The 25,028-nt window shown below is 41.3% G+C and overlaps 1 protein-coding gene across 4 annotated transcripts in view; it reads left to right on the forward strand.

The window, feature by feature from the left end:
• Nucleotides 1-24,063, forward strand: part of Cbx5 (chromobox 5) — a 42,334-nt gene extending 18,271 nt beyond the window's left edge. The window contains exons 1-6 of one of the 4 annotated variants that reach the window (XM_032884278.1): nt 6,202-6,273; nt 6,416-6,515; nt 8,026-8,208; nt 17,301-17,487; nt 22,285-22,385; nt 23,519-23,787. In XM_032884278.1, the coding sequence (XP_032740169.1) occupies nt 8,072-8,208; nt 17,301-17,487; nt 22,285-22,385; nt 23,519-23,669 (576 nt within the window). In that variant the 5' untranslated portion in view covers nt 6,202-6,273; nt 6,416-6,515; nt 8,026-8,071 and the 3' untranslated portion in view covers nt 23,670-23,787. Of the gene's footprint in view, nt 1-6,167; nt 6,283-6,415; nt 6,516-8,025; nt 8,209-17,300; nt 17,488-22,284; nt 22,386-23,518 lie in introns of those variants that run through there. The other 3 variants (XM_032884271.1, XM_032884283.1, XM_032884262.1) reach the window with 3 other exon arrangements.
• Nucleotides 24,064-25,028: the final 965 nt, after the last annotated feature.

Below are 25,028 nucleotides of genomic sequence, written 5' to 3' on the forward strand. Positions count from 1 at the left end.
CATCTCATGGTACTGGCATCTCCAAAATTCTGCTGTCTTCCACTGCAACTAGGCTTCACCAATAGCCTCTCACAGGCTCTCTAAATGCTACCAAGTCTCAACTCCTTTGCATGACCCCTTCAGTCCTGGGCCATCAGTTGCAACTGAGGCTGCACCTTCACCAATGGCCTTCCCTGGCCTCTCACAGTGCCCAGCCTCAGCTGCTCTTCATGACCCCTTCATTCCTTCAAAGCTAGTACCACCTGGGTGACTCTTATACACTATCAAGTCCAGCCACAGCGTGAGGCACAACCTTGTCTACCTCTGGAACACAGCCTCAGTGGGCTCTCAGAGAAAACTTCCCAAAAGATTTCACCTCAGTGGGCTGGAGAGATGGCTCAGTGGTTAAGAGCACTGACTGCTCTTCCAGAGGTCCTGAGTTCAAATCCCAGCAACCGCATGGTGGCTCACAGCCATCTGTAATGGGATCCGATGCCCTCTTCTGGTGTGTCTGAAGACAGCTATAGTGTGCTTATATAATAAATAAAAGATTTCACCTCAGTGAGCTGGTTTCTTCTTAACACCAATTTCTTAGGCCCAGCTGACCAGCATCAATAGTCCCAGTAATGCAAAGGTTTTGATTTGCAGTTCTGGTATCTTGTTAATCACAGCTGATTCATCAGCCCTAGCTGACCAAAACCATAACATCTTCACAATCAAAATAGCAACAGCCCTGATAAGAGTCTTTAATCTTTCCTCTGAAATTTCACAAGCCAGGTCTCCATCTTCTGCACTGTTTTCAACATTATCTTCCAAGCTTCTACAGAAGCTCTTAACATCCCAATAGCTCTTCTAGCTCAAAGTTCCGAAGTCCTTTCACGGTTCTTCCCAAAACACGGTCAGGTTGTCACAAGAATACCCCATTTCTGGTACCAATTTGTCTTAGTCAGGGTTTCTATTCCTGCACAAACATCAATGACCAAGAAGTAAGTTGGGGAGGAAAGGGTTTATTCAGCTTACACTTTCATGTTGCTGTTCATCTCCAAAGCAAGTCAGGACTGGAACTCAAGCAGGTCAGGAAGCAGGAGCTGATGCAGAGGTCATGGAGAGATGTTAACTTACTGACTTGCTCAGTCTGCTCTCTAATAGAACCCAAGACTACCAGCCCAGGGACAGCACCACCCACAATGGGCTGGGTCCTGCCCCCTTGATCACTAGTTGAGAAAATGCCTTACAGCTGGTTCTCATGGAGGCATTTTCTCAATTGAAATTCCTTTCTCTGTGATGACTCCAGTTTGTGTCAAGTTGATACACAAAACCAGCCAGTACAACAACCTTGAGTGTCAATGTTCTCTTTTCCACCTTTGTGTGGGATCCAGGGATCAAGGCTTGCATAGCTCTTTTATAATATAGCTCTTTCAATATAAATCCAACCATTTCCCTTGTGGGTATGCCATGAGGACCTATTACTCTAGATTTTTAATTTATTTTTATTTTATGGGTATGGGTGTTTTGCTTGTGTGTATGCTTGTGTACTCCAGGTCAATTGTGCTAGTCGAAATCAAATGAAGGGATTAGAGTTACAAACAGTTGTAAAACCACCAGTGGGTGCTGGAAATCAATTCTGGTACTCTGGAAGAACAGCCAGTGCTTGTCAGTGCTAAGCTGTCTATGCAGCCCTGGCTTTTTTTTTTTTTTTTTTCTTGAAACAAGATCTTACTATGTAGGTGTGGAATTCACTGTGTAAACCAGGTTGGCTTTTAACAGTGAGTCCACCTGGCCCAGCTCTACCTCTTCAAGTGCTGGGATTATAGATAGGCCTTTGCTGCTGCTCCAACTGTTTGTTCCGTTTCAGTTATGCTGAGGTTTAATATAAAGGTTATTTGCTCAAGAGTAATTTACCAGGTAAATTACTACTTTGACCATATTTTATTTTCTCTGGTTATATTTTTATATTCTTTAATTAAAGAAAAAGATGAGGCCAGGCATAGTGATATACACCTCTAATCCCAGCACTAGGGAAGCAGAAGCAGGTGGATCTCTGAGTTTAAGGCTAGCCTGGTCTATACAGAGTTCCAGGACAGCCAGAGCTACATAGATCCTGTCTCAAAGTTTTGGGGATTTTGTTTTTCGGGGTGTGTGTATATGTGCGTGCCTGTGCATGCACATATGCAGTGCACATAGAAACCAGAAGAAGGCATCAGATCCCCTGAAGACAGAATTACAAATAGTTGTAAGCCACCTGACATGGATGCTGAGGGTCCTCTGGAAGAGTAGCAAGCTCTCCTAACTACTGAGCCACCTTTCCAGACCTCAGTTTGTTTTTATATTTGTCTTCTTATTATAGCCCAGATGGGCCTCCAGCTTGTGATAATTCTCTTTTTACCTTCTGATGTTGGTAGCAGAGCACTGCTACATTGACTGGGGGAACGGCTTGGTGAGTAAAGATGCTTGCTGTCAAGCCTGATAATCTATTCAGTGTCTGGAACTCAACAGAGGAAGAGGAAGAGTATCAGCCAATTCCCAAAGTGTGTCCTTTGATCTCCATATAAACATTATGGCATGCAGGCAACCAAACACTGTGCGTGCGTGCGTGCGTGCGTGCGTGCGTGCGTGTGTGTAGAGAATATGGTACATAGTATATATATATATATATATATATATATATATATATACTATAGTATATACTATGTAGCACATAATATACTATAGAATATATGATATGTACATAGTATATGTATAGTATATAGTATGCACTATTAATGTATAGTGTGTATATACACTTGTATCTTTTTTTTTTTTTTTTTTTTTTTTTTTGAGCTGGGGACCCGAACCTGGGGCCTTGCGCTTGCTAGGCAAGCGCTCTACCACTGAGCTAAATCCCCAACCCCTCCTTGTATCTTTTTTTAATTTGAAAAGCTGTGATAGTGCGGGACATAGTGGTACACACCTCTAATTCCATCACCTCAGGATGTAGAAACAGAAAACAGAGATATAGATCTATGAGTTCAAGACCAGTCTGGTTTAAGTTCTTAGTTCCCCGGGGTGGTGGTGGTACACATCTTTAATTCCAGCACTCAGGAGGCAGGTAGAGCTCTGTGAGTTCGAGGCCAGCCTGACTCTACACAAAGAAACCCTATGCAGGGGGAGGGGAGAATGAGAGACAATGAGAATTAGTGAGTTGCAAGACAACCAGGGAAACAGAGAAGCAGTCCTTTAAAGAAAGGGGGGGAGGTGCAAAAGTCCATAAGTTTCTGAACTTTGAGAAATTCTCTAGTGATTTTTTTTTTTTAATTTTTTTTTTAATCATAGTGGCAAGCATTGCTTGATTCAGGAAGCTGAGGCAGGAGATTGTAAGTTTAAGGACTTCTTGGGTTAACTCGATGAGACCATTTCTCTGAATAAAAATAACTAAATGGACTAGAGAGATTGTACATTGGTAAAGCACTTGCCCAGCAGTGTTCAGTGTGCTTGGTTCAATATCTAGTACCATAAAAACTCTCATAATCTGACTTTGGTATGATAGCCAAAATTACCGCCATTCTCTACTCAAAAGTACCTCTCTCCCACCCCCACTGGCCATAAATGTAGATATCCACCTGCCTCTGTCTCCTGTACTGAGAGTAAAGGTATGAACCACCATGCCCTCCTGGCCTTCTTTTCTTTTGTAAAGTTTTTATATAGATATGTATTATATATTGAACATAGTTCCCTACCCCATCCACTCCTATCCTCCCATTTCTCATCCCTCTGTAGTTCCTCTTTACCCCTACACAGTTTTAGTTCTACATACATGATTTTGTATCTATCTATAAAGTAGGAGCTACTATTGAGAGAACATACTACATTTATCTTTGAGACTGGCTTCTTTCGATATGATTATCTCCATATACATCTGCTTTCCTGCAACTGATGTATTTTCATTCTTTATGTCTGAAAAAGATTTCATAGTGTATGTATGCATTTACTTTATCCATCCCTCTGTTGCTGGGCACCTAGGTTGGTTTATAGAATAATATAGTTTTTGTTGTAGATAGCATTACCATAAATGTTGATGTGCAGTATCTCTGTGGTTTGCTGACTTGTAGTTCTTTTTTTTTTCCTTTTAAAAAGTTTTTAAAATTTTTATGTTTAAGTGTTTGATTGCATACATACATGCCTGTTACCCTTAAGAGGGTGTCAGATCCCATGGGATTAGAGTTATAAGTGGTTGTGAGCCACTCTGTGGATGCTGGGAACTGAACCCTGGTCCTCTACAAGAGCAGTAAATGTTCATAATTAGTTGAGTTACTCCTCTCTCTAGTTCCTGTAATTCTTTACTTTTTGACTATCTTTACTCTCCCATTTCTTTGATTTCTTTACTCTCCCATTGAAGAAGCCACAAAATTTAAATTCCGATATGTGAAACAAATATGTTTATTAGAGCCAAGTGAAAAGACATTGTATATATGTCTATATGTGTCTGATTTTCTTTTCTCCTGAGACTAGATCTCTTGTAACTCATGGCAATGTAGTTGTGTACGACCTTAAATTCCTGATGTGTTTCCTCTTAATGGTCTTTGCTCTTTTATTATTATTATGGTATTATAATACCCTTCTTTTCTTGGGTATTAGGGATTATTAATATGAAGATTTATATATGAGTAATATATTGGGATATTAATTACTAAAAGTCTGCTTTATAGCATTATAAGAATAACTAATAAATACTGTGATGGCTGTTGCCAACTTGTTCTCCCTTGCCTTTAAACTAAGGAACTAATTTTTCCCATCTGTAAATTCAGTTGAAAGGGTTTTTTTCCTTCTTTTCTTTTTTTTTTTTTTTTTTTTTTTTTTTGTTCTTTTTTTTGAGCTGGGGACCCAACCCAGGGTCTTGTGCATGCTAGGCAAGCGCTCTACTGCTGAGCTAAATCCCCAACCCTGTTCTTTTTTTTTTTTTAAAGATTTATTTATTTTATTTATATGAATACACTGTAGCTGTCTTCAGACACACCAGAAGAGGGCATCAGATCCCATTACAGATGGTTGTGAGCCACCATGTGGTTGCTGGGAATTGAACTCAGGACCTCTGGAAGAGCAGTCAGTGCTCTTAGCCACTGAGCCATCTCTCCAGCCCTCTTTTTCTTTTCTTTTTCTTTTTTTTTCCTTTGGTGGTATGGGGTGTAGCTCAGTAGTCTGTATGGTTAGCATTCCTTCTAGGCTGCTCCCCACAGTTACCTGGCAATAGCCAGGTATGCCTTGCTCACTATAAAAGGGGCTGCTTGCCACCTCCTCTCTCTTGCTCTTATTCTCATACTCTCCCTGACCACTTTCTCCCTTTCCCCCTCCCTCCACTTGTTCCTGGCAGACCTTTCCTCCCTCTCTCCCTCCCTCCCTCCCTCCCTCCCTGCTTCTCTCTCTCAACTCCCTTCCCAACTCCATTTCCCATGCCCTAAATAAACTCTGTTCCATACTCTAGCTGATACTATATGGCTGGTACCTCAGGGGGAAGGGATGCCTTAGCTTGGGCCCATAGAGGCACCCCCTCCCACCTCACCGTACCTGGCTCTATCAAACATATCCTGGCTCTTTGTTTTTTGTTTGTTTGGTTTGTTGTTTTGCTTTTTAAATAAAACAATAGTATAATGCCCTGGTTTCCATAACCAGCTCCCAAAATTACATAGCTTGATCCCTGGTCATTGTTTGTTTAAAGTCTTTGGGTTCTGTTGTAATTCTCTCAAACAAGAGATGTTACATAGTAAAATATTTTCCCTCTCCCTTTCCTGTTACTTTTCCCCCTCAAGCAATTTTAATTAACTGGACAGATGGTGGGAAAGCCTTTGTCCCGAATGATTCTAGATAAAGGGTTGTTTGTCCTGATCTGTTGTAGTACCTACTCTTGTTTTTCCCCTTCTTCCAGTGAGCGATAATCCTGTTAGGTGGTCCTAAAATGCTATTGATTAGTTCACAGCGCTTTTAGAGAAATAAGCCTAAATTTTGGACTTTAAAACAAAGAACCTAACTCCCTTGAACTCTGAAAGCCTTAGCCTCGGGGCCAGGGGAAGATACCTTCCAACTTCTCCACCCAGTCTGCAGTGAAAAGGAAAGTTAAGCCTTTTAACTTTTTCATTTGCCTCTCCCCCCCCTTAGTCTAGTACGGCTGCCAGTTGTCATGGCAACGGACTGGGACAGCTGCGCAGTGGCGCCCAGGCAGCTGGGTGGGGGCGGGGGAGCTGCCAGCCCGCCAAGCCCCAGACCTGGGAGGGGAGGCCCCTCCTGTTAGCCCAGAGGGAAAGAACGAACTGGGGCGATCCGGTAGGTAAGGTAGGGAACCCCTATTGATCTACTTTGAGGGCTTCTCTTCAACATGAAGGTATAAAGAAAAAAAATTCTCTTCCTCAAACTGAAGAACACATATGTAAATCCTTGTTTTTTTTTTTTTTTCCTGGTGAGGCAGGGAAGGCCATAGCCACAATGCTTAACTGCATGCTTCCAACATGGGGCTGGTTTTAACCCAGCGCTCTGACCTAAAGTGCTCAGCTCCCGGAAATTCCAAGGTGAGTGGGGGTGGGGGTGGGGTACTCTCCCTGGAATATGACATTTCCTGTCTGTGGTGAGGTCGGAGGCTGTGTTTATTTTAAATAAACCTTATATATTTTTTGATGTTTATGAGTCTTCTAAATAAATGGAAAGATTATTTCAAAACCCCTTAACTACATTCCCCCAAGCCTTCTTTCTCAAATAAAGTTACCATAGGTCAGAAATTAATATAAGCAGTTTTTGAGGCGGGCATACCTATTTGCTAATCAGTTTTATAGGTAGGATTTTCAACACTTTATTTCTGTAATAATTTCTTACAAATTAATAATTTAAATAAATTGTTAAATACAACTTCTGCTTCTTTGACTTGAACATGATTTTAAGATTAGCTGCCCTTTTTATTTCTGAGATTGGCTTTCTGGCCAAGATGGGAATGTTCTGAAAAATATCTTTAGAGATTATAGCAAAATAACAATGGAGTCAACTGAGAATCAATTCTTGCTACTTGGTAATTCAGACTATGGGTGCCATTTAACATTGTTAGGAAAGAATTATTTTAAAATGATTATGGTAACAACAGTGTGGGAATTTTAAAAACTAGATTCTCTGTGAGCACTCCTGATGTGCATATTTCTGAGCTTAACTCAGTTTCCATTTGTGCTGCCTTGCTGTGGCTTTTCTGGGGCCTGAGGCTGATGAATAAGTCCTCTGTGTTCTTAGGAGGCTTCATGTTGATGCAGAGTCTGGGGCCAGACTTCTCCTTCCTCTTCCTTTGGCCCAAAGTCAACTTCAGTTAAGAGACAAGGTACCTCCTGAACTATTTAGGTTAGTTGAGCTCTGGGAATTACAGACTAGTCCAGTGAGTAATTCTGAAATTTTTTTCTCTGCCCCTCTTCCCTTTTATCCCCAACTGAGCTTGCTAAAAAGAAGACTTAGTATTTTGAGCTGTCAGCCTTGCTTCTGTGAGCTGATAGATAATCTGAAAGGACAGGCTCAAATTGTTTAAGGGAAATGTACCAATTCAATGGAAATGTAAGAGATGGCCCAAGCAGGATGTGTGTGTGTGTGTGTGTGTGTGTGTGTGTGTGTATCCTGAGAGTTCAGAGTATAGAAAAGTTAAATTCAGGTGCATTGGGGGGAAAGGGTCTTTTATTCACCTTGGAGGAAAAAGATTTTTTTTTATTCTTTGTTTCTTTAATTGAAGGCTTTCCATATTTCTCTTTGAGTTCCTGGCTCACAAGTAGATGTAGAAATGGTCAGGAGTAACACCCATGCTGTTTGATCTTTGGGAATATGAAATTAAAGAGTGAAACAATTATTCCATCTAATAATTTTGATCTCCAGCTGAAGAGAAGTTGTTAGAGAAGTGTGGATTGACCCATGTTAAATTTGTAGCACTGTCATATAATAATTGTAGATCAAAGAGAAGGATAAGTGTCTCACTGGTGTTATATCCTCTGTTCCATCACAAAGTGACAATTTTAACCCTCAGATAGATTAAACCATTTCATCTTTCCCCCTTTTCAGGAACCTGGTGGCCGCACTCCTTTAGGTGGACCAACACATACCCAACATGGGAAAGAAGACCAAGAGGACAGCCGACAGCTCTTCATCAGAGGATGAGGAGGAGTATGTGGTGGAAAAGGTGTTGGACAGGCGCATGGTTAAAGGGCAAGTGGAGTATCTGCTGAAGTGGAAAGGCTTTTCTGAGTAAGTGCTTTCTTTTTCAGTCTTTAAGACTTTGTAGAGATTAGAAAGCTTTGGTTTCCTTGTCCATGAGCCATAATCTGTCTTTTTCCATTTACATACTGTCATGAAAATCAAAACAGGCAGCAGACCACACACTGTCCCTATCATGGAGCTGATACTTTAATGGTTTTACTTTTGAAGAGTAGTTTAAGGAATTGGTTGGAAACACAGACTTGGGAGCCAGATATCCTGGGACCAGATTCTTGTTCCATCCCCTAAGATACAGGTGAATGACCTTGGTTAATTTCTTTTTTTTATTATTATAACTTAAATTTTTTTGCCATTTTGTTTTGTTTATTTTTTATGTTTTTTGAGACAGGGTTTTTCTGTGTAACCTTGGCTGTCCTGGAACTCCCTCATTGGACCAGGCTGACTTTGAACTCAGGAAATTAGCTTGCCAAGTGCTGTGATTAAAGGCATGTGCCACCACATGGAGCTAATTTTTTTTTCTTATTTTATGTGTATAAGTGTTTTGCCTATATATACTACATGTATGTTGTCTGGTGCCCACGGTCCAGTAGAGGGCATCAGATCAGCTTGAAGAGGAGTTACAGGTGGTTGTAAGCTGCCATGTAAATGCTGGAAATCAGACCACAGTTCTCTGGGAGAGCAGACAATCCTCTTAAACACTGAACCATTTCTTCAGCCCATTGGCTAATTTTATAATCCCCCAACCCTCACCCCACCCCCACTCTAATAAAATAGGTATAAGAGGTTGGTAGGTGTAGCTTAGTAGTAGAGAGTTTTCACCCAGCATACTCAGGGTCCTGTTTTTTTTTTTTTTTTTTTTTTTTGGTTTTTTTTTTTGGTGCTGGGGACCGAACCCAGGGCCTTGTGTTTCCTAGGCAAGCGCTCTCCCCCTGGGCTAAATCCCAACCCCAGGGTCCTGGTTTTGTCCTCACATATATACCAAAAGAGGAAAAGAAACAAAAACCCAGGGATAAGGCATAGTACTTGGTGGTCTCAGTGAGTGTGGGTGGACCTCTTACATTTGAATTTAGATCACTAGAACCCATATAAAGTCGGACTTACATCTCTCCCTGCAGTGATACACTGAGATGGGAGACAGAGACAAGAGAATCCTGGGAGCCTGAGGGACAAGTAGCCAGTCATATATAGCAGGGAATAAGGGACCCTAGTCAAACAAGGTGGAAGGCAGGGACCCATAGCTGAGGTGGTCTCTGACCTCTAATTGTATGTACACTAAGCTCACATGCAGTATATTAATAGACTTAAAAGAAGCCTAGCCTTTAATCTCAGCTCTCAGAGGCAGGTAGTTCTCCTGAATTCCAGGGCTGAGATTAAAGGTATGTACTACTATGGCCAGCTTATAGCTAACATTTCAATGTAAACGTCTCTTTGTTAGTAATTTTAAACATGTGAGGGGCAGGTCACTTTCACCTTCTTTTTTTTTTTTTGGTTCTATTTTTCGGAGCTGGGGACCGAACCCAGGGCCTTGTGCTTCCTAGGTAAGCGCTCTACCACTGAGCTAAATCCCCAGCCCCCACTTTCACCTTCTTGTATGAGTCAAGGTCTCTTGGTTTGGTTGTGTGCAGTGTACCTCTCTCAGGCTGGCCGGTCTCCTCTAGTCAGTCTTGTCTTTCCTCCCATCTTAGAGTAGGAGCACCAGTGCATCTACATTTTTATGTGAGTTCTGGGGACTGAACTCAGGTCTTCAGGGCTTGCACAGGAGCTATATAGCTCAGTAGTAGAGTGTTTGTCTAATGTATGTGAGGGTTTGGGTACCACAGAAAGCAAACATAGAAACAAGGGATAAAACTTAATTTGTGAAGAATCACAATAAAGTGCCTTTATGTTAAGGCCCTTCAGGAACTCAGAAATATTATTTTATGATTTAACGTTACTCAAATGGAACATTGAGCATTTTAGGTAAATTGATTCATGCATCACAGGATACTTAGCATCTGTTGGACCAGATTACTATCCATCCCCCCCGGGCTGGGGACCAAACCCAGGACCTTGCGCCTCCTAGGCAAGCGCTGTACCACTGAGCCAAATCCCCAACCCCCAGATTACTATTTCTATAAACTGTTTCCATAGCCCAGGCTGACCTAGAATTTACCCTGTAGCCTAAGATAACCTTGAACTTCTGATCTTTATGTTTCTCCTTCCCAAGTGCTGTGATTCTAGGTCACCACTGTAATGGTGAATTTTAAACTGTTGCTTTATGCTTCCAGTGGGTCCCACCTGACAGAACCCTTTGGATTCTCAAATGAAAGACACCCCACCCCCCACCCCCCTGCCCGGCTTGACTTGACTATCTTAATGGTTGGGCATTTCTAATCCTCCCTGCAGCCAGCATACATTTCCCTCCAGTATTCATGGCTTAATACCTTCTAAACTCTATCTCGGCTACCTCATTACCTCCTTTGTGGGGGAGGGGGCTCCCCAGAAAGTGCATTCCCTTTCCACCTGCATTGTTGGATGACTTCTTAAATCTGATCCTCTGGGCTGGAGAGATGGCTCAGTGGTTAAGAGCACTGACTGCACTTCCAGAGGTCCTGAGTTCAAATCCCAGCAACCACATGGTGGCTCACAACCATCTGTAATGGGATCTGATGCCCTCTTCTGGTGTGTCTGAACAGCTACAGTGTACTTACATGTAATAAATATTTTGGGAAAAAAAAAATCTGATCCTCTGCCCTGAGTTGAGGTGATTCTCTCTGCCACCTAGGTCTTTTGCCTTAGCAGTCTAAAAGTCCCGCCCTGTCTCCCTGCCCAGCCAGTGGCTGTACAGCAATTCTTTGAAGCCCTCAGATCTGAAAGCTTGGCTTTTTGGGAGCAGAAATAGGACAAAGCATTAGAACCAATTCCCAATACGCCACACTGTTTTTTGGGGAGTTGTTGTTGCTGCTGCTGTTGGTGGTGGTGGTTTTGTTTTTTTATAGCACTTTGTATATCTAGGCAAGAACTCTTCCCAGCTGGGCTCTGCTTCATCACCATGTTTCTAAAGAAGAACGACTAGGCATGAAAATTGTTGAAGTGAGTGAGACACAGTAAAGTCCTATGAAATAGCACTTCTAATAATGCTTGAAGAATTCCTGGTTGTTCTTAGATTTATTATTGAGTCATCATTAGAAATACTTGTATATTTGAAAGGTGCTTAAGACTGTTTGAACTTTTGGCACTTAACATAGGTACAGAACTGAAAGGCAAAGCTGGGGTAGATATATATTGTATAAACGAATGTCTGGGAGTGGAGACATGGCTTAGCAGTTATAAGTACCTCCTACTTTTTCAGAGAACTCTAGTTAGGTTCCCAATACCCTTGTCCCACAGTTCACAATGGCTTGTGACTCCAGTTCCATGGAATCTGATGCCCTATTATAGACTCCTTTGTTATACATATACCCTTTTATATATAGTAAAAGAAATAATAAAAAAAAATTTTTTTTTTCAAGACAGGGTCTCACTATGTAGCTGACTGTCCTGGAATTCACAATGTAGACCAAGGTAGTCTCTAACTCAAAGAGATCTACCTGCCTCTGCCTCCAGAGTACTGGGATCAAAGGTGTGCGCCATTATAGCCAGCAAACGCCTGGGCTTTCATTAAAGGCTGGAACAAATTTTCTTCTCTTCCCTGAGCATTGTCTGCAAGAGTGTACCTCATTTTGGATCAGTGGGTACCATCCATATATAAACTGTTTATTCCTGTACCATACATAACTTATAAGAGTTTAATACATTAAAGTACAAAATTAACAGGAACTATGAATTTGGCTCAGTTGCTAGAGTACTTGTGTAGTATACATGAAAGTTTGGGGTTGATCCCTAGAACTGCATACATTGGATAAACCTATCTGTCAGCAGTAGAGGCAAGGAGGATCCGGAGGTTAAGGTCATTCTTGGCTGCATAATGAACCCCAGGCCAACCTGGGTTAAAGGAATATGCTGGTGTGCTCCATAAAAAATTAAAATTAAACTGAGCATAATGATGCACATCTTTAGTCCCAGCATTTGGGAGGCAGAGGCAGGCGGGTCTCTTGAGTTTGAGGTCAGCCTGGTTTAATAGAGTGAGTTTAGGAATGCCAGGATTACACAGAGAAACTCTGACTTGAGAAACTGAAAGGAAAAAAAATATTAATAAATTAACCGGAAACTGGAGAAAGGGCTCACTGATTTAGAGCTCTTGTTCTTGCAGAGGACCTGGATTTGATTCACAACACCTATGTGGTGGCTTATAAGCATCTTTTATTCTAGTTCCAAGGGTTCTGATTCTCTCTTCTGACCAGGCCTGTACATGGTGCACATATATATTTAGGCCAAGAATTCATAAACATAGATCTTTTAAGAAAATAACAGTAACAATTAATGATAAGGGACCAGAAATAACAGCTCTACAGCGAAGAACATTGGCTATTCTATCAAAAGACCCAGGTTCAATTTCTAGCACCCACATGGTGGTTCCATGTTTAAGTCCCAGGGATCCAATATCCTTTTCTGGCTTCCATGGACACTATTCATGCCATATAGGCAAAACACTCATACACAAAATAAAAATTTTAGTTTTATTTTAAAAAACAACTACTGATAGAAAATTTTTAACAAAATACTATTATAAAAGGTGAATGGTCTCAACTTATCTTACTATTTTTTAGCAACTTTTGTTTTTCTCTTCAAGACAGGGATTTCTCTGTGTATCCCTGGCTGTTCTGGAACTCTGTGCACGTGGATGGCCTCAAACTGGAGAGATCTTCCTTCCTTTGCCTCTTGAGTGCTGGGATTAACAGGGTGCACCACTGCCCAGCCCGTACCTACCTTTCTTACTGTGATGATACAAGTTGTGCTATAGTTTTCTGTCAGTTTCTGTCACAGCTTTCTGTTGCTGTGACCAAAAGCTATGTGGAAGGGAAAGGGTTTATTTCATCTACATTTCATCTACATGTTACATACATTCCATGGCTGAAGGAAGTCATAGCAGGAACTTGAACAGGATAAGAAATGTAAGTAGAGGGGCTGGGGATTTAGCTCAGTGGTAGAGCGCTTACCTAGGAAGCGCAAGGCCCTGGGTTCGGTCCCCAGCTCCGAAAAAAAGAACCAAAAAAAAAAAAAAAAGAAAGAAAGAAAGAAATGTAAGTAGAAACTGGAGGAATGCTGGTTACTTGTTTGCTGCCTTTTTCCCCCCTTTGTTTTGTTTGAGACAGGTTTTTCTATGAAGCCCTGGTGTCCTGCAATTTTCTATGTAGACCAGGCAAGCCTTGAATTCAGAGAGATCTGCCTGCCACCCTGCTCCTGCCTCTGGGATGGTACTAGTCACAGTGGGTAGGGTCCCTTTATATCAATTAGCAATCAAAAAAATGTTCTACAGATAGACATGCTCACAGGTCTAGGTTAGTCTGATAGAAGCTATTCTTCAATTGAAGGTCTCTTCCCAGATAACCAAGACAGCATCCCAGGTCTGCTCCTTGTCAGTTTGATAAACAAGCATATAATTGTTACAGTGTAACCTTTTATTGTCTTCAAGATTCATGTTAACATCACAGTATAAAGAACAGTTCAGGCTAGGTAATATTGGCATAAGCCTTTAGTCCCAGCACAACGTGGATCTCTGTATTCAAGACCAGCCTCATGTACAGAGTGAGTTCCAGGACAGCCAAAGCTACTAGAGAAATCCTGTCTTGAAAAAAACAAACAAAAGAATCCCAAATCCAACAACCCACATACCCAGTCCTACTTTAAAAATCTTATATTTTGGGGTTGGGGATTTAGCTCAGTGGTAGAGCGCTTGCCTAGCAAACGAAAGGCCTTGAGTTCGGTCCCCAGCTCCGAAAAAAAGAAAAAAGAAAAAAAAAATCTTATATTTTTTGAAAATGAAAAATTTCAATACTTTGAAAGTTCAAGGTCTATTTTTTTGTATTGCATATGTATGGATATTCTTCTTGAATGTATGTCTGGGTACTATATACATGCCTGGTGATGTGGTAACCACACAGACTTTCAGATTCTGTGTTACTAAGACAGTTGAGGGTGTTAGGAATTGATCCTGGGTCCTCTGGAAGAGCAGCCAGTGCTCTTAACCACTAATCCACCTTTTTAGCTCTGTCCATGTTTCCTTAGAAAATACCATTCCAGGCACAGTGGCAAGTACCTTTCATACCAGTACTCTGGAGGCAGATCTATGACTTTCAGGCCAGCCTAGTCTGTAGAGTAAGTTCCAGGATAATCAGAGCTGCATAGACTTTGTCTCAAAAAACAAAAATAAATAATAAAGTAAGTCCAAGGTCTTTTTTTTTTTTTTTTTTTTTTTCAGAGCTGGTGGGGGACCGAACCCAGGGCCTTGGCGCCTAGGGCAAGCGCCTACCACTGAGCTAAATCCCCAACCCCTAAGTCCAAGGTCTTAATTTTGGGCTTCTGTAAAATCAAAAATATTTCTATACCTTATGATCAGAATCAGTGCCTAAAAACTAGTCCCTACTTACTTAAGCAAAATCCAAGCCCAGCTGTGTAGTTCCCAGTCTGACATCTTGGACTTGCTCACCACGGGACTTGAACAGTCCTGCTTCTCTGAAGCTGCCATCAGCCACACACATTGCTTGTCTCCAAGGTTCAGGCCAGCTCTACTCCACACTTAACCATTGTCCTTGTGTCTCCAATGTTTTCGGGTTGCCACTGCACCTGAGGCTGCATCTTTATGGAAGGCCTTTCTTTGGGGTCTTTATCCTGTCCCTTGGTATAAGACATCAAATGCTCTTCATGAGAGATGTCATGTCTTGAAAACCAATACAACATGGGACACTTAAATATTACCCAGTTCTGCCACCCTGATGTGCAGCCGTGGACCCTTACGGACTGAACCATAGCTTCTGTGTGATAACCCTGAGGAAATATTCCCCCAGAAGACTGACTAGCAAAAGGTTCATTTCTACAGATTCTTAATCCAAAATGTCACACAAACGGTGCCAGTAAAGTCTTGGTTTCCCTCTAAAACTCTTACAGGCCAGCACTGTTGGGCTCGATTTAATGTCAGCAACTTCCCCTCAAGCTAACTGCAGGTTATAGTTGCAGTGTTTGTGGCTTATTAACTTATCTTTTGCTTTTGTGGTTCATTACAGGTTACCAGTGGGATATACACAAACACACACACAAAACCTAGTGCTTGCCCTCTAACAGAGCTTTGCCTCTCAATAGGGAAAGGGATGGTAGTACACTTTTTCTTTGCCAGGTACATTTGCTTTAATTCCACAAGACTGTTGTGGTTTTAATTTTTTTAAAGATTACATTCTTTTATTTATTTATTTTATTTATATAAGTACATTGTCACTGTCTTCAGACACACCAGAAGAGGGCATCAGATCCCATTACAGGTGGTTGTGAGCCACTATGTGGTTGCTGGAAATTGAACTCAGGACCTCTGGAAGAGCAATCAGTGCTCTTAACCATTGCATCTCTCCAGCCCTAGTTTTAATTTTCTTTTTCTTTTTTTTTTTTTTGGTTCTTTTTTTTCGGAGCTGGGGACCGAACCCAGGGCCTTGCGCTTCCTAGGTAAGCGCTCTACCACTGAGCTAAATCCCCAGCCCTTAGTTTTAATTTTCTAAAACTTGTGCTATAAATACAAAATTTGGAGGTCAATTTTGAGAATATAAAAACACAAACATGTTGGTTCATTCCTGTGCTCTAGGTATTTGGAAGGCTTTGGCAAGAGAATTTCAAAAAGTTCAAGACCAACCTGAGCTATACAGTAAGACTGTCTTTAAACTCAGAGAGAAGCTGAGTATTGTGGCCTGCACCATTAATCTCAGCATTCTGAGAAGTAGAGATGGTTGAATCTCTATTAGAGGTCGTCCTGATCTACCTACCTAGCAAATTCCAGGCTAGCCACAGACCCTTGGTGAAAATAAAATAAAATAAGACAAAATAAAATAGAAGCCTACAGGGAAAACTGGGAGTGTGTTTCAGTTGGTAGAGTGCTTACATGGGATACATTGCACTGGCTTGGGTCTCCAGTACTAGAACTGGAATTACAGATGTTCAGGTCCTTTGCAAGAGTAACAAGCACTCTAACCACTGAAACATCTCTACCCTCAAATTGGTAGTCTTAAGTGGGTCTACTAAACTATAATTTATGTACCATAAGAGTCACCTATTCCAGGCAGTAGTGCCACATGCCTTTAGTCCCAACACTGGCTTTTCATCCCAGCACTTGGGAAGCAGAGGCAGGCAGATGTCTTGAGTTTGGGCCAGCCTGGTCCATAGAGTGAATCTCACCCTCAAAAAAAAAAAAAAAAGCCACCCATACCCACTGAAATTGTACATTTGATGTTTCTTGTTTCGTTGTTTTGTTTTTTTGAGACAGGGTTTCTCCGGTAGACCAGACTAGCTTTGAACTCAGAGATTGGTGTGGTTTGTTCCCAGATGTCCATTACAGAACATTTCCTTAGTCTAAAATATATCTTGTCAGGGTTTGTCAGAGAAATGGAATCAGAAAGAAAGCATGTTTTCTTATAAACTCAGTATACTGTTTTTGAGATTTTCCTCAAGTTTTATTTTGTTTCTTTTTATTACTTAATACTATTCCATTATATACTTGCACCACATTTTTGTTCATCCATTCATCAGTTGGTGAGCATTCAGGTTTGTTTGGAGGTTTTGGCTATTAAAATGTTGCTGTATGGCTATAGCTGGGTGGTGAAGCAGACATAAAATCCTCGTTTGGGGTTTGATCCCCAGTCCTGAAGAAATACTAAGGCTCTAACAATTCTTACACGACGTCGTGAACATGCTTTCCCCATGTCTCTTCAGTGAAATTGAGGAGCAGGTGTCGGATTTCTTTTTCTCCGCAGAGCTGGAGGTGGACCCCATGGCATTACCTTACCACTGAACCACACTTAACGCCGCTTGTTAAATCCCTAATAGCTTCCCTGTCCTTTCTTTTCATGTCCTCTTTAAAACAAGCGCTAGCAATGAAAACAGCTGAAGATGTAGTTTGCATACTCTCGCCAGTTTTGAGTTCTGCAGAGACAGAAAGTGGATAAAAATAGGGCATTATCCTTATCTCTAAGTCTTTTCTTTCTGTCTTTATTGTTATTGTCCAGGGAGCACAACACTTGGGAACCTGAGAAGAACTTGGATTGTCCTGAACTAATTTCTGAGTTTATGAAAAAGTACAAGAAGATGAAGGAGGGAGAGAACAACAAGCCTAGGGAGAAGTCAGAAGGAAACAAGAGGAAATCCAGTTTTTCCAACAGTGCTGATGATATTAAATCCAAAAAAAAGAGAGAGGTGAGCTTCCCACTCCTGCCACTGTCCACCTGCTACTGTTGTGCAAACAGGGGCTTAGTTATTTTCTAAGGATGAACCTTCTGGTATATTGTTGAACAAAAGCTTGCAGGGAAGTGTGTTGATTAGCTACAGTGACCCCTTCTGGCTGAGTGAGAACTAGTAGTACTAATTGTATTTAAGCGTAAAAATTAATATGAAGTGCAACCCACTCTGTCCCTTCCATGAGTAGAAACGTGTGTGAATGTGTGTCTTGTGTGGGTGCCTGAGGAGGCCAGAGGGTGTTGGATTCCCTGCAGGTAGAGTTACAGGTAGTTGTGAACTCCCTAAAGTGAGTGCTGAAAACCAAACTTAGGACCTCTAGAAGAGGAGCAAGCTCTCTAGCCAGTGAGTCAAGAGGAAGACACTTCTGATTTTCTTCTTTTTAAAGAAAGAAAAGTGTTGTGGTATAATTAAAAGGGACATGAATGGTTCCCTCGAGTCACTGCTCCACGCTTGGCCCCTGGTACTCTTGGACCCAGGCAGTGGCTCCCTGGTGTTAGTTCTGGCACTGTAGGGCCATATAGAACCAACCTTAATTTATCTCAGTGTTAGCTGCCTTCAGTGAGGCACCACGCCACCTTAGCCTAGCTGTCTATCTTCTGGCCCTAGTGGTCTCTCTGTTCCCATTGCTAGTCACCCTGGCCAGCTGGGAACTCTAGTCCCAGCTACCCGATAATATCAAGACTCAACAAACTGTAACCCAACAACCAGATTTATATGTTAAATACTCAATGGACAGTACATCCACACAATAAACATAAAACCAACTGATAAGGATATAAACTGCCCACCTAGTTAAGATAAATTTGTCAGGGTTGGGGATTTAGATCAGTGGTAGAGCACATGCCTAGGAAGCGCAAGGCCCTGGGTTCGGTCCCCAGCTCCGAAAAAAAGAACAACCAAAAAAAAAAAAAAGATAAATTTGTCTACAGAAATCTATCCCAGCTACGTTGGCAATTCAGGACCACCTAGATCTGGGTCATCCTTCTCAGTCTCCATCTTGATTCTCCTCCTTCTCTCCCTACAAACACTTTGTAGCCTTATTCTTTTACTGTCCAGTCATGGCCTTGATCTAACTTATGCCAGCCCTCACCTGCATAATGATATCAACCTACAGAAAAGTTGCTAAGGAATTGGCTCAGGAGTAATGGTGCCTTTTGCCAAGCCTGAAAACCTGAGTTCAAATCCGATCCCTCATATTGTAGGATAAAACTGACTCCTTAAGTTGACCTTTAACTCCTGCATGCATCTGCCCACCAGAACACACAATAATAACTAACATTAAAAAAAAAAACCATGAAATGCTTACTGCTTCTTTTTATCTTGTCTTCTGTTCCAGTAACACTTTTTTAATCATTTTTTTGTGTGTGATATGTGTATAGTTTGCATACTTGTTATATGCACATGAGTACACATATATACACATTCATATGTATGTGACGACCAGAGACCAAAGTCAGATGTCTTTCTTGAATTCATTGATTCACGAAGGTTTGCTGGCTAATGAACCTCAGGAGTCTGTCTGTCTTTACATCCATAACATTTATCTTTTCTCTTAGCTTTTTGTTTGTTTTTTCTTTTGTTTTGTTGTTGTTTCTGTTGTTGATATTTGAGACAGTGTCCTGTGTCTTAAGTCTGGCCTCACATTTCGAGTATGGCTGAGGATTACTTTGAACTTCTTGTACTCCTACCTCAACCTCCCAAGTACTGAGATGGTAGGCCTGTGGTATTGTTTTATGCTGTGCTAGGGATTGAACTCAGGACTTGTTGCATATTAGAAAGAGAACTCTGCGACCGAACTAAGGAGCCCAGCCTCTCCGTTGTTTGGAGCCAGAGGTCCTGCTCTGTAACCGACTTGTCTGACCCTGAGCTCACAATGTATTCCTGCCTAGCCTGGAGCCTCCACTTCTGCCATTGGCTCCTGAACAGTGGGATGTTAGGCATGTGCCTGAATAGCACCATACCTGCTACTTTCCACTAATTTTATTCTAGCTGTATAACCTAAAAAGAAAATAATTTTCATCTTTTGTGTGTTTATTCTTTAGTTTGGAAACTAATTATGAAGTTTGGTTTGATTCAGTTGCTTTTACCTGATTTTTAGATTGAGGGTGCATAAACACTACATTGTCCCTTTTTTTTTCTATCTCATCTTTGTCAAATGTATGTGTTACACAAACATTCTACATCTCCAGCTTTCCCTCTTGCCATTTATTTCAGGGTTATGAAACCTATGTGCTTAATATTTAATAAAATACAAGTATTAGTTCATATAGCATCCCTATTTATCTATGCTAAAGTTAGATGCCCATTTTTCTACACTTTTCTCAAAACTGTGACTATGCCTCTAGTAACCAAGGTGAACCTCACATCAGTTAAATGAGAGTTTCTGTGGGTAAACTGAAGCATTGGGGTTTTATAAAGATTGTGTGTAATTCTTGGCCTCTATGGGGGCTGTTCCTGACCTCTTTCTCTTGTTATTTTAATTTTACAACTTCTTGTTTGTTTGTTTACTAAGACAAGGTCTCTGTGTAGTAATGGCTGCCCTGGAGCTGGCTATGTAGACCTGGCTGATGTCTGATTCACAGAGATTCTCTTGCATCTGCCTTTTGAGCACTGGGATTAAAGGCCAGGGCCAGCACTGGCTGCAACCTATGCCATGTTCTGACTATAATAAACTGTATTGATGAGGAACTTAAGGGAAGAATACTTTTCATTTTCTGAGGACTTGTTTTTTGTTTTGGGGTTTGTTTGTATGAGATGGGGTCTCAAACAATGCATGAACCTTGGCTGGCCTGAAACTCACTGTGTAGACCTTGCTGGTCTCATTCTGTCTCTGCCCTTTTTAAATTTCATTTATATATTTTAGTACATTTTATTATTTCGCATGTGTTAAGCATGTGTGGACTGCACATGGATGGATGGTAGAGAACAACTTGAAAAAGCCAGTAGCCTTCTTCTACCAGGTTGGTCTTGGAATTGAAGTTGGAACTTTGGGCTTGGTGGTAGTCACCTTTTTGTTAACCCTTTGTGTTCTGGCTTTTGTCATTTGGTTCATTTCTAGTTAAAGTAGCAAATAATAATCAAAGACTTTTAACTATGTATTGTGAAAGATAGTAAACATTTCTTCAACTTAAGGTCTTGTTCTTTTAAAGGCAGTAATCTGGCTTTGATTTGAGTCCCTGGCCACTTCAGAGGGCTTCGTGTCTAGGTTCTGGAGTTGCTGACCTTGGAAACAACCTCCAGACACCCTTTATATCATAATGTTTGTCTGGGGCCCTTGATAGCATTCTCAGCAATACTGGCAGCTGTCAGGTAGACAGCTGGCATGATCATAGTAGTTGTGTGTTTTCAAGGTATGGGGAGATTGCCTTTTTTTAGACCACTGCAGAAGAAATTTCTTAGTCAGTTTTATGCCTGATTTAAGATTACTACCTGTGATGATTTTAGTGTTTTCCTTGCCTCAGCTCCTTTCAGCAGCTTGAACATTCTTTTTCCATTTCCCTCCCTATGTAGCAGACTCTTTCCAGCTGCCAGAGATGATGTATGACTTAGTCACTGTGCCAGCATTCCAGCTGTGAGCAGCTGTGTTTGCATCTGGGAACCAATTCCCCTTAAATGCCCCAAAGAGGTTGTGTCTTAAAGAGCCAGTGTCTTCCTACTGATCCTTGGCTACGATTTCTTCCTTTTGGTGTTCTGGTATCTTTGAGGACCACCAGGACTGTGCAGACTTTTGTGTATCTATTTCAGAATCATTTGTTTGTGTGTTTTGTATTTGCTCATTGTTTTGGGGGGTGTGGGTCAGGGAATATGTGGGAGTTGATACTCCCCATGCACCCTGTGAGTCCTAGGGATCGAACTCAGGTTGTTGGGCTTGGCTACAAGCCTTTTTGCCCACTGAGCCGTCTCACTGGCCTGCTTTTGTAGCTCAAAGGCAAGTCATGATCAGAGAGGGTTGGGATTTGGTTCCTATGGTAAATCTTAAGTTTTCTTTGTGATGAATGAGCTTGTATTATCTCTTGTAAACTTTAGAAAAAAATATGTATAAAATTAGACTTTTTTGTTCTGACTGTTGCCATCACACCTGGATCAGCCAGAGACTAAAGCAGTCCCTGTGCTCTTCTCATGAGTTGTCAGTTCAGTTGTTTGCAGTCTCAGACCAGTCCCAATTAATGTTAGTAGCGAGTCTGAGCAGACCAGAGGCTCCTTTCTCAAGTTATATGCAAGCTAGTGTTGGTGATCTTTGAACCTCTGTTTTACAATATAAATGACTGTGAAATATTAAAACTGTTGGCCACTGTTAAGATAAATTAAAAGTCTAAAAGGCTATTGTCGAGAAAGCATCTGAAGTTGAGAGTGAAAGTGAGCTTGTTTGGTGTCTGAGAAGCAACAGTAGAGGGAGGGTCTGCTCGCAGTGCTGAAGAGATTGAGTAGGTTAGAGGGGTGGAGTACCCAAGTGATTCTCCTGAAACTCCTGGGGTGCTAAAGACTTGTGGGGGGTCCCCCTTTAATCATTTACAAGGAATACCAGGAAAGATGACTACATCTATTGCAAAAATATCTCATAACATTGCTGCCTCTGATTGACCTAGGTCAGTATTCTATTTCTTGAGTTGCAAGGATTTTTCTGAACTGATGACAAATGATACCAGATGATATTAACAAAGGCTATGATTTGTTGTTCAGAAAAACAGGTTTTTTTGTTTTGTTTTGTTTTTCCTTGATCTCTGCAAGCTCCAATTTCTCCTATTCTATTTATAGCAAAGCAATGATATCGCTCGGGGCTTTGAGAGAGGACTGGAACCAGAAAAGATCATTGGGGCGACAGATTCCTGTGGAGACTTAATGTTCTTAATGAAATGGTAAGAGGAATTGTGCTTCACAGTTGTGTTTTTTGCTATGAAGAAAGAGTGTGAAATTGAGAATTCCTAAATTTAATCCATAGTGTCAGTATTAAGTGGGAATTTATGGTTCAGAATAAATTTGTGACATTCTCAAGCTTTGGTATTGTTGTATTATAGTAATCATATTTGGGTTAAAAAAAAGTATTACTACTACCTAAATTCTGTATAGAACTGAATCATTTACCGTGAGATCATTAGCCTATGACTATGGGGTAAGAGCTAAGTAAAACTTCCTACATCATTGAGGATCAGGGTCACCAAATGATGTCTAAAAGAGAAATTAATTTCAACAAAAGACATCAAACTGAATGCTAAATAAAGAAATAAAGCACAAATTACTTTATTAGAGAAAGTGACTTACAGAAGAAAATGGAATGCTTCCCCATCCTCCCTCCCTCCTTTCTTGACAAGGTCTCATGTAGCTCAAGGTGTCCTTGAACTTACTATGTAGTGCAGGACATTGAATTCATTCTCCTGTCTCCATTTCCCTAGACCTGGAGTTACAGAGTTATAGGCATGTACTCACATATCTGACTGGCCTTTTCCTTTCTTCTCTTTCCTTTCCTCCCTTTCCTTTTTCTTTTAAGATTTATTGCCTATTTTTTTTTCTACGTGTATGTGTTTTGCCTCCATATATATATGTGTGTGTGTGTGTACCATGTATGCAGTGCCTGCAGAGGCTAGAAGAGGGTGTTGGATCCCCTGGAACTGGCATTACAGGCAGTCCTGCGGTACCATGCAGGTGCTAGGAACTGAGCCCAGGTCCTCTGCAAGAACAGCCATTTCTTCAGCTCTTTATTTTTTGTTTGTTTGTTTGTTTATTTTTGGTTCTTTTTTTCAGAGCTGGGGACTGAACCCAGGGCCTTGCACTTCCTAGGCAAGCGCTCTACCACTAAGCTAAATCCCCAACCCTTTTGTTTATTTTTTGATGCTAAAGATCAAATACAGAAGACTCCACCTCTGAGCTATATCTCCAGCCCTGTAAAGAGCCTTTTCTACTTCGATATCAAACCAGCTAACCTCAGGCATTGACACTGACAGACTGTCTCAGTCTCATGTCTCCTTCTAAGTCTTGTACCCTTTCTTTCCAGGAAAGACACAGATGAAGCTGACCTGGTCCTTGCAAAAGAAGCTAATGTGAAATGTCCACAAATTGTGATAGCATTTTATGAAGAGAGACTGACGTGGCATGCGTATCCAGAGGATGCGGAAAACAAAGAAAAAGAAAGCGCAAAGAGCTAAAGGAGGAGGCAGTCTCTGTCATTTCTCTTTGTATATAATACCTTCACCTTCCTGCCTCCTCTCGCTTCTCCCATCCCTTTCCATCCTAAACATATCCATAAAAATAATGTGCTTATCACTGTGCTCCACGGGAGAGATGTTGGTATTGGTTCTCTTGTAATATAACTGATGGTCTGACTCCTAAGTGTAGCTCTGTGAAAGTCAGGCATTACATCATTCACATGCTGTGTGGTTCCCATAGTGTTCTCTTTCACCCTGATCTTTTCCTTCTGTTCCCCTGTAACTTTTAATCACCTTAGAGTCGTGATCTTTGGGGTTGGTTGCTTTGGGGAATTTTATTATAATGACGATGACTTCAGTTTCTTGGTTGTTAATTAGAATATATTGATGACCAGCTGGCCTTTGTTTTGACATACTGGCATAGAAAGGATGTTGTCCAGCTTTTAGAAAGCTAATAGCAGCAGCCTACATGTTGTGTATTTTTTAATCTCACTTAGCTCTGCCAGGAGAATACAGGGTCCCTGGTGTGGTCTTCTAGGCCACTCCTGACTATTCTCACCTACCCTCCCATAACAACTCAGTTCTCTTGAGGGCTTGAGACTTTACACTGTTTAGCCCTCACACTCTTTTGGCTTCGTTACTTTCAATCCCTGATTCTGCTTCTGTAAAGTGGTATCAGTTTGTTATTAAATGACAAGACTAACTGTGGGGTCTGTAAGCTGTAGTGCAGGAAGATAATAGGACGGGGCTGGATACAGTTGTCTTTGGTATCACATGGTGTGTATGTGTTCTTTCCTTCACCCTCATTCTTAGACTGTATTCATATAGGTGTGAGGGACTGCCTGGTGCTTGCTTGTGCCAAGGTGCTGGGCACCCTCTAACCCTGCCAACTTTTATGGCCTCCCAAAGCATTCCTGTACCAAAGAGGAATCAGCAGATCCACACATTCCCTTCCGTGCTGTTATTTTAAGTTGGGAATTGTTAGAAAGGAACCATTAGCCACAGTGTCATCAGTTTCTAAGTCCTCGCAGCAGTGATACTCTTTAACTTTACCACTAAGTCCCTAGAGGATTAATGTTCCTGCCCTCTCCATCCTCAGACTTTTAGTTGTAGCTTATTTTAAAAACTATTTTCATGGAAGACCATCGCCTCAGAAACCAACAGGTCTTGCTTGACATTAGCTTTTTGACACAACCTTCTCCCACAGCAAACTACTCTTACTTTGCTATTATTTCTGCTCCTGTTCTGTTCTTTTTGTCCCCTGAAAGTGCCCATCTTCTCTTCATTCCTTTCTTCTTATATAGTTGAGGAGACTGAGAATCAGGACTAAATGTAAGGAAATAACAGGGTTTGGAGCTG

Source organism: Rattus rattus, chromosome 1 (genome assembly GCF_011064425.1).
Source record: "Rattus rattus isolate New Zealand chromosome 1, Rrattus_CSIRO_v1, whole genome shotgun sequence".
NCBI classification, from domain to species: domain Eukaryota; kingdom Metazoa; phylum Chordata; class Mammalia; order Rodentia; family Muridae; genus Rattus; species Rattus rattus.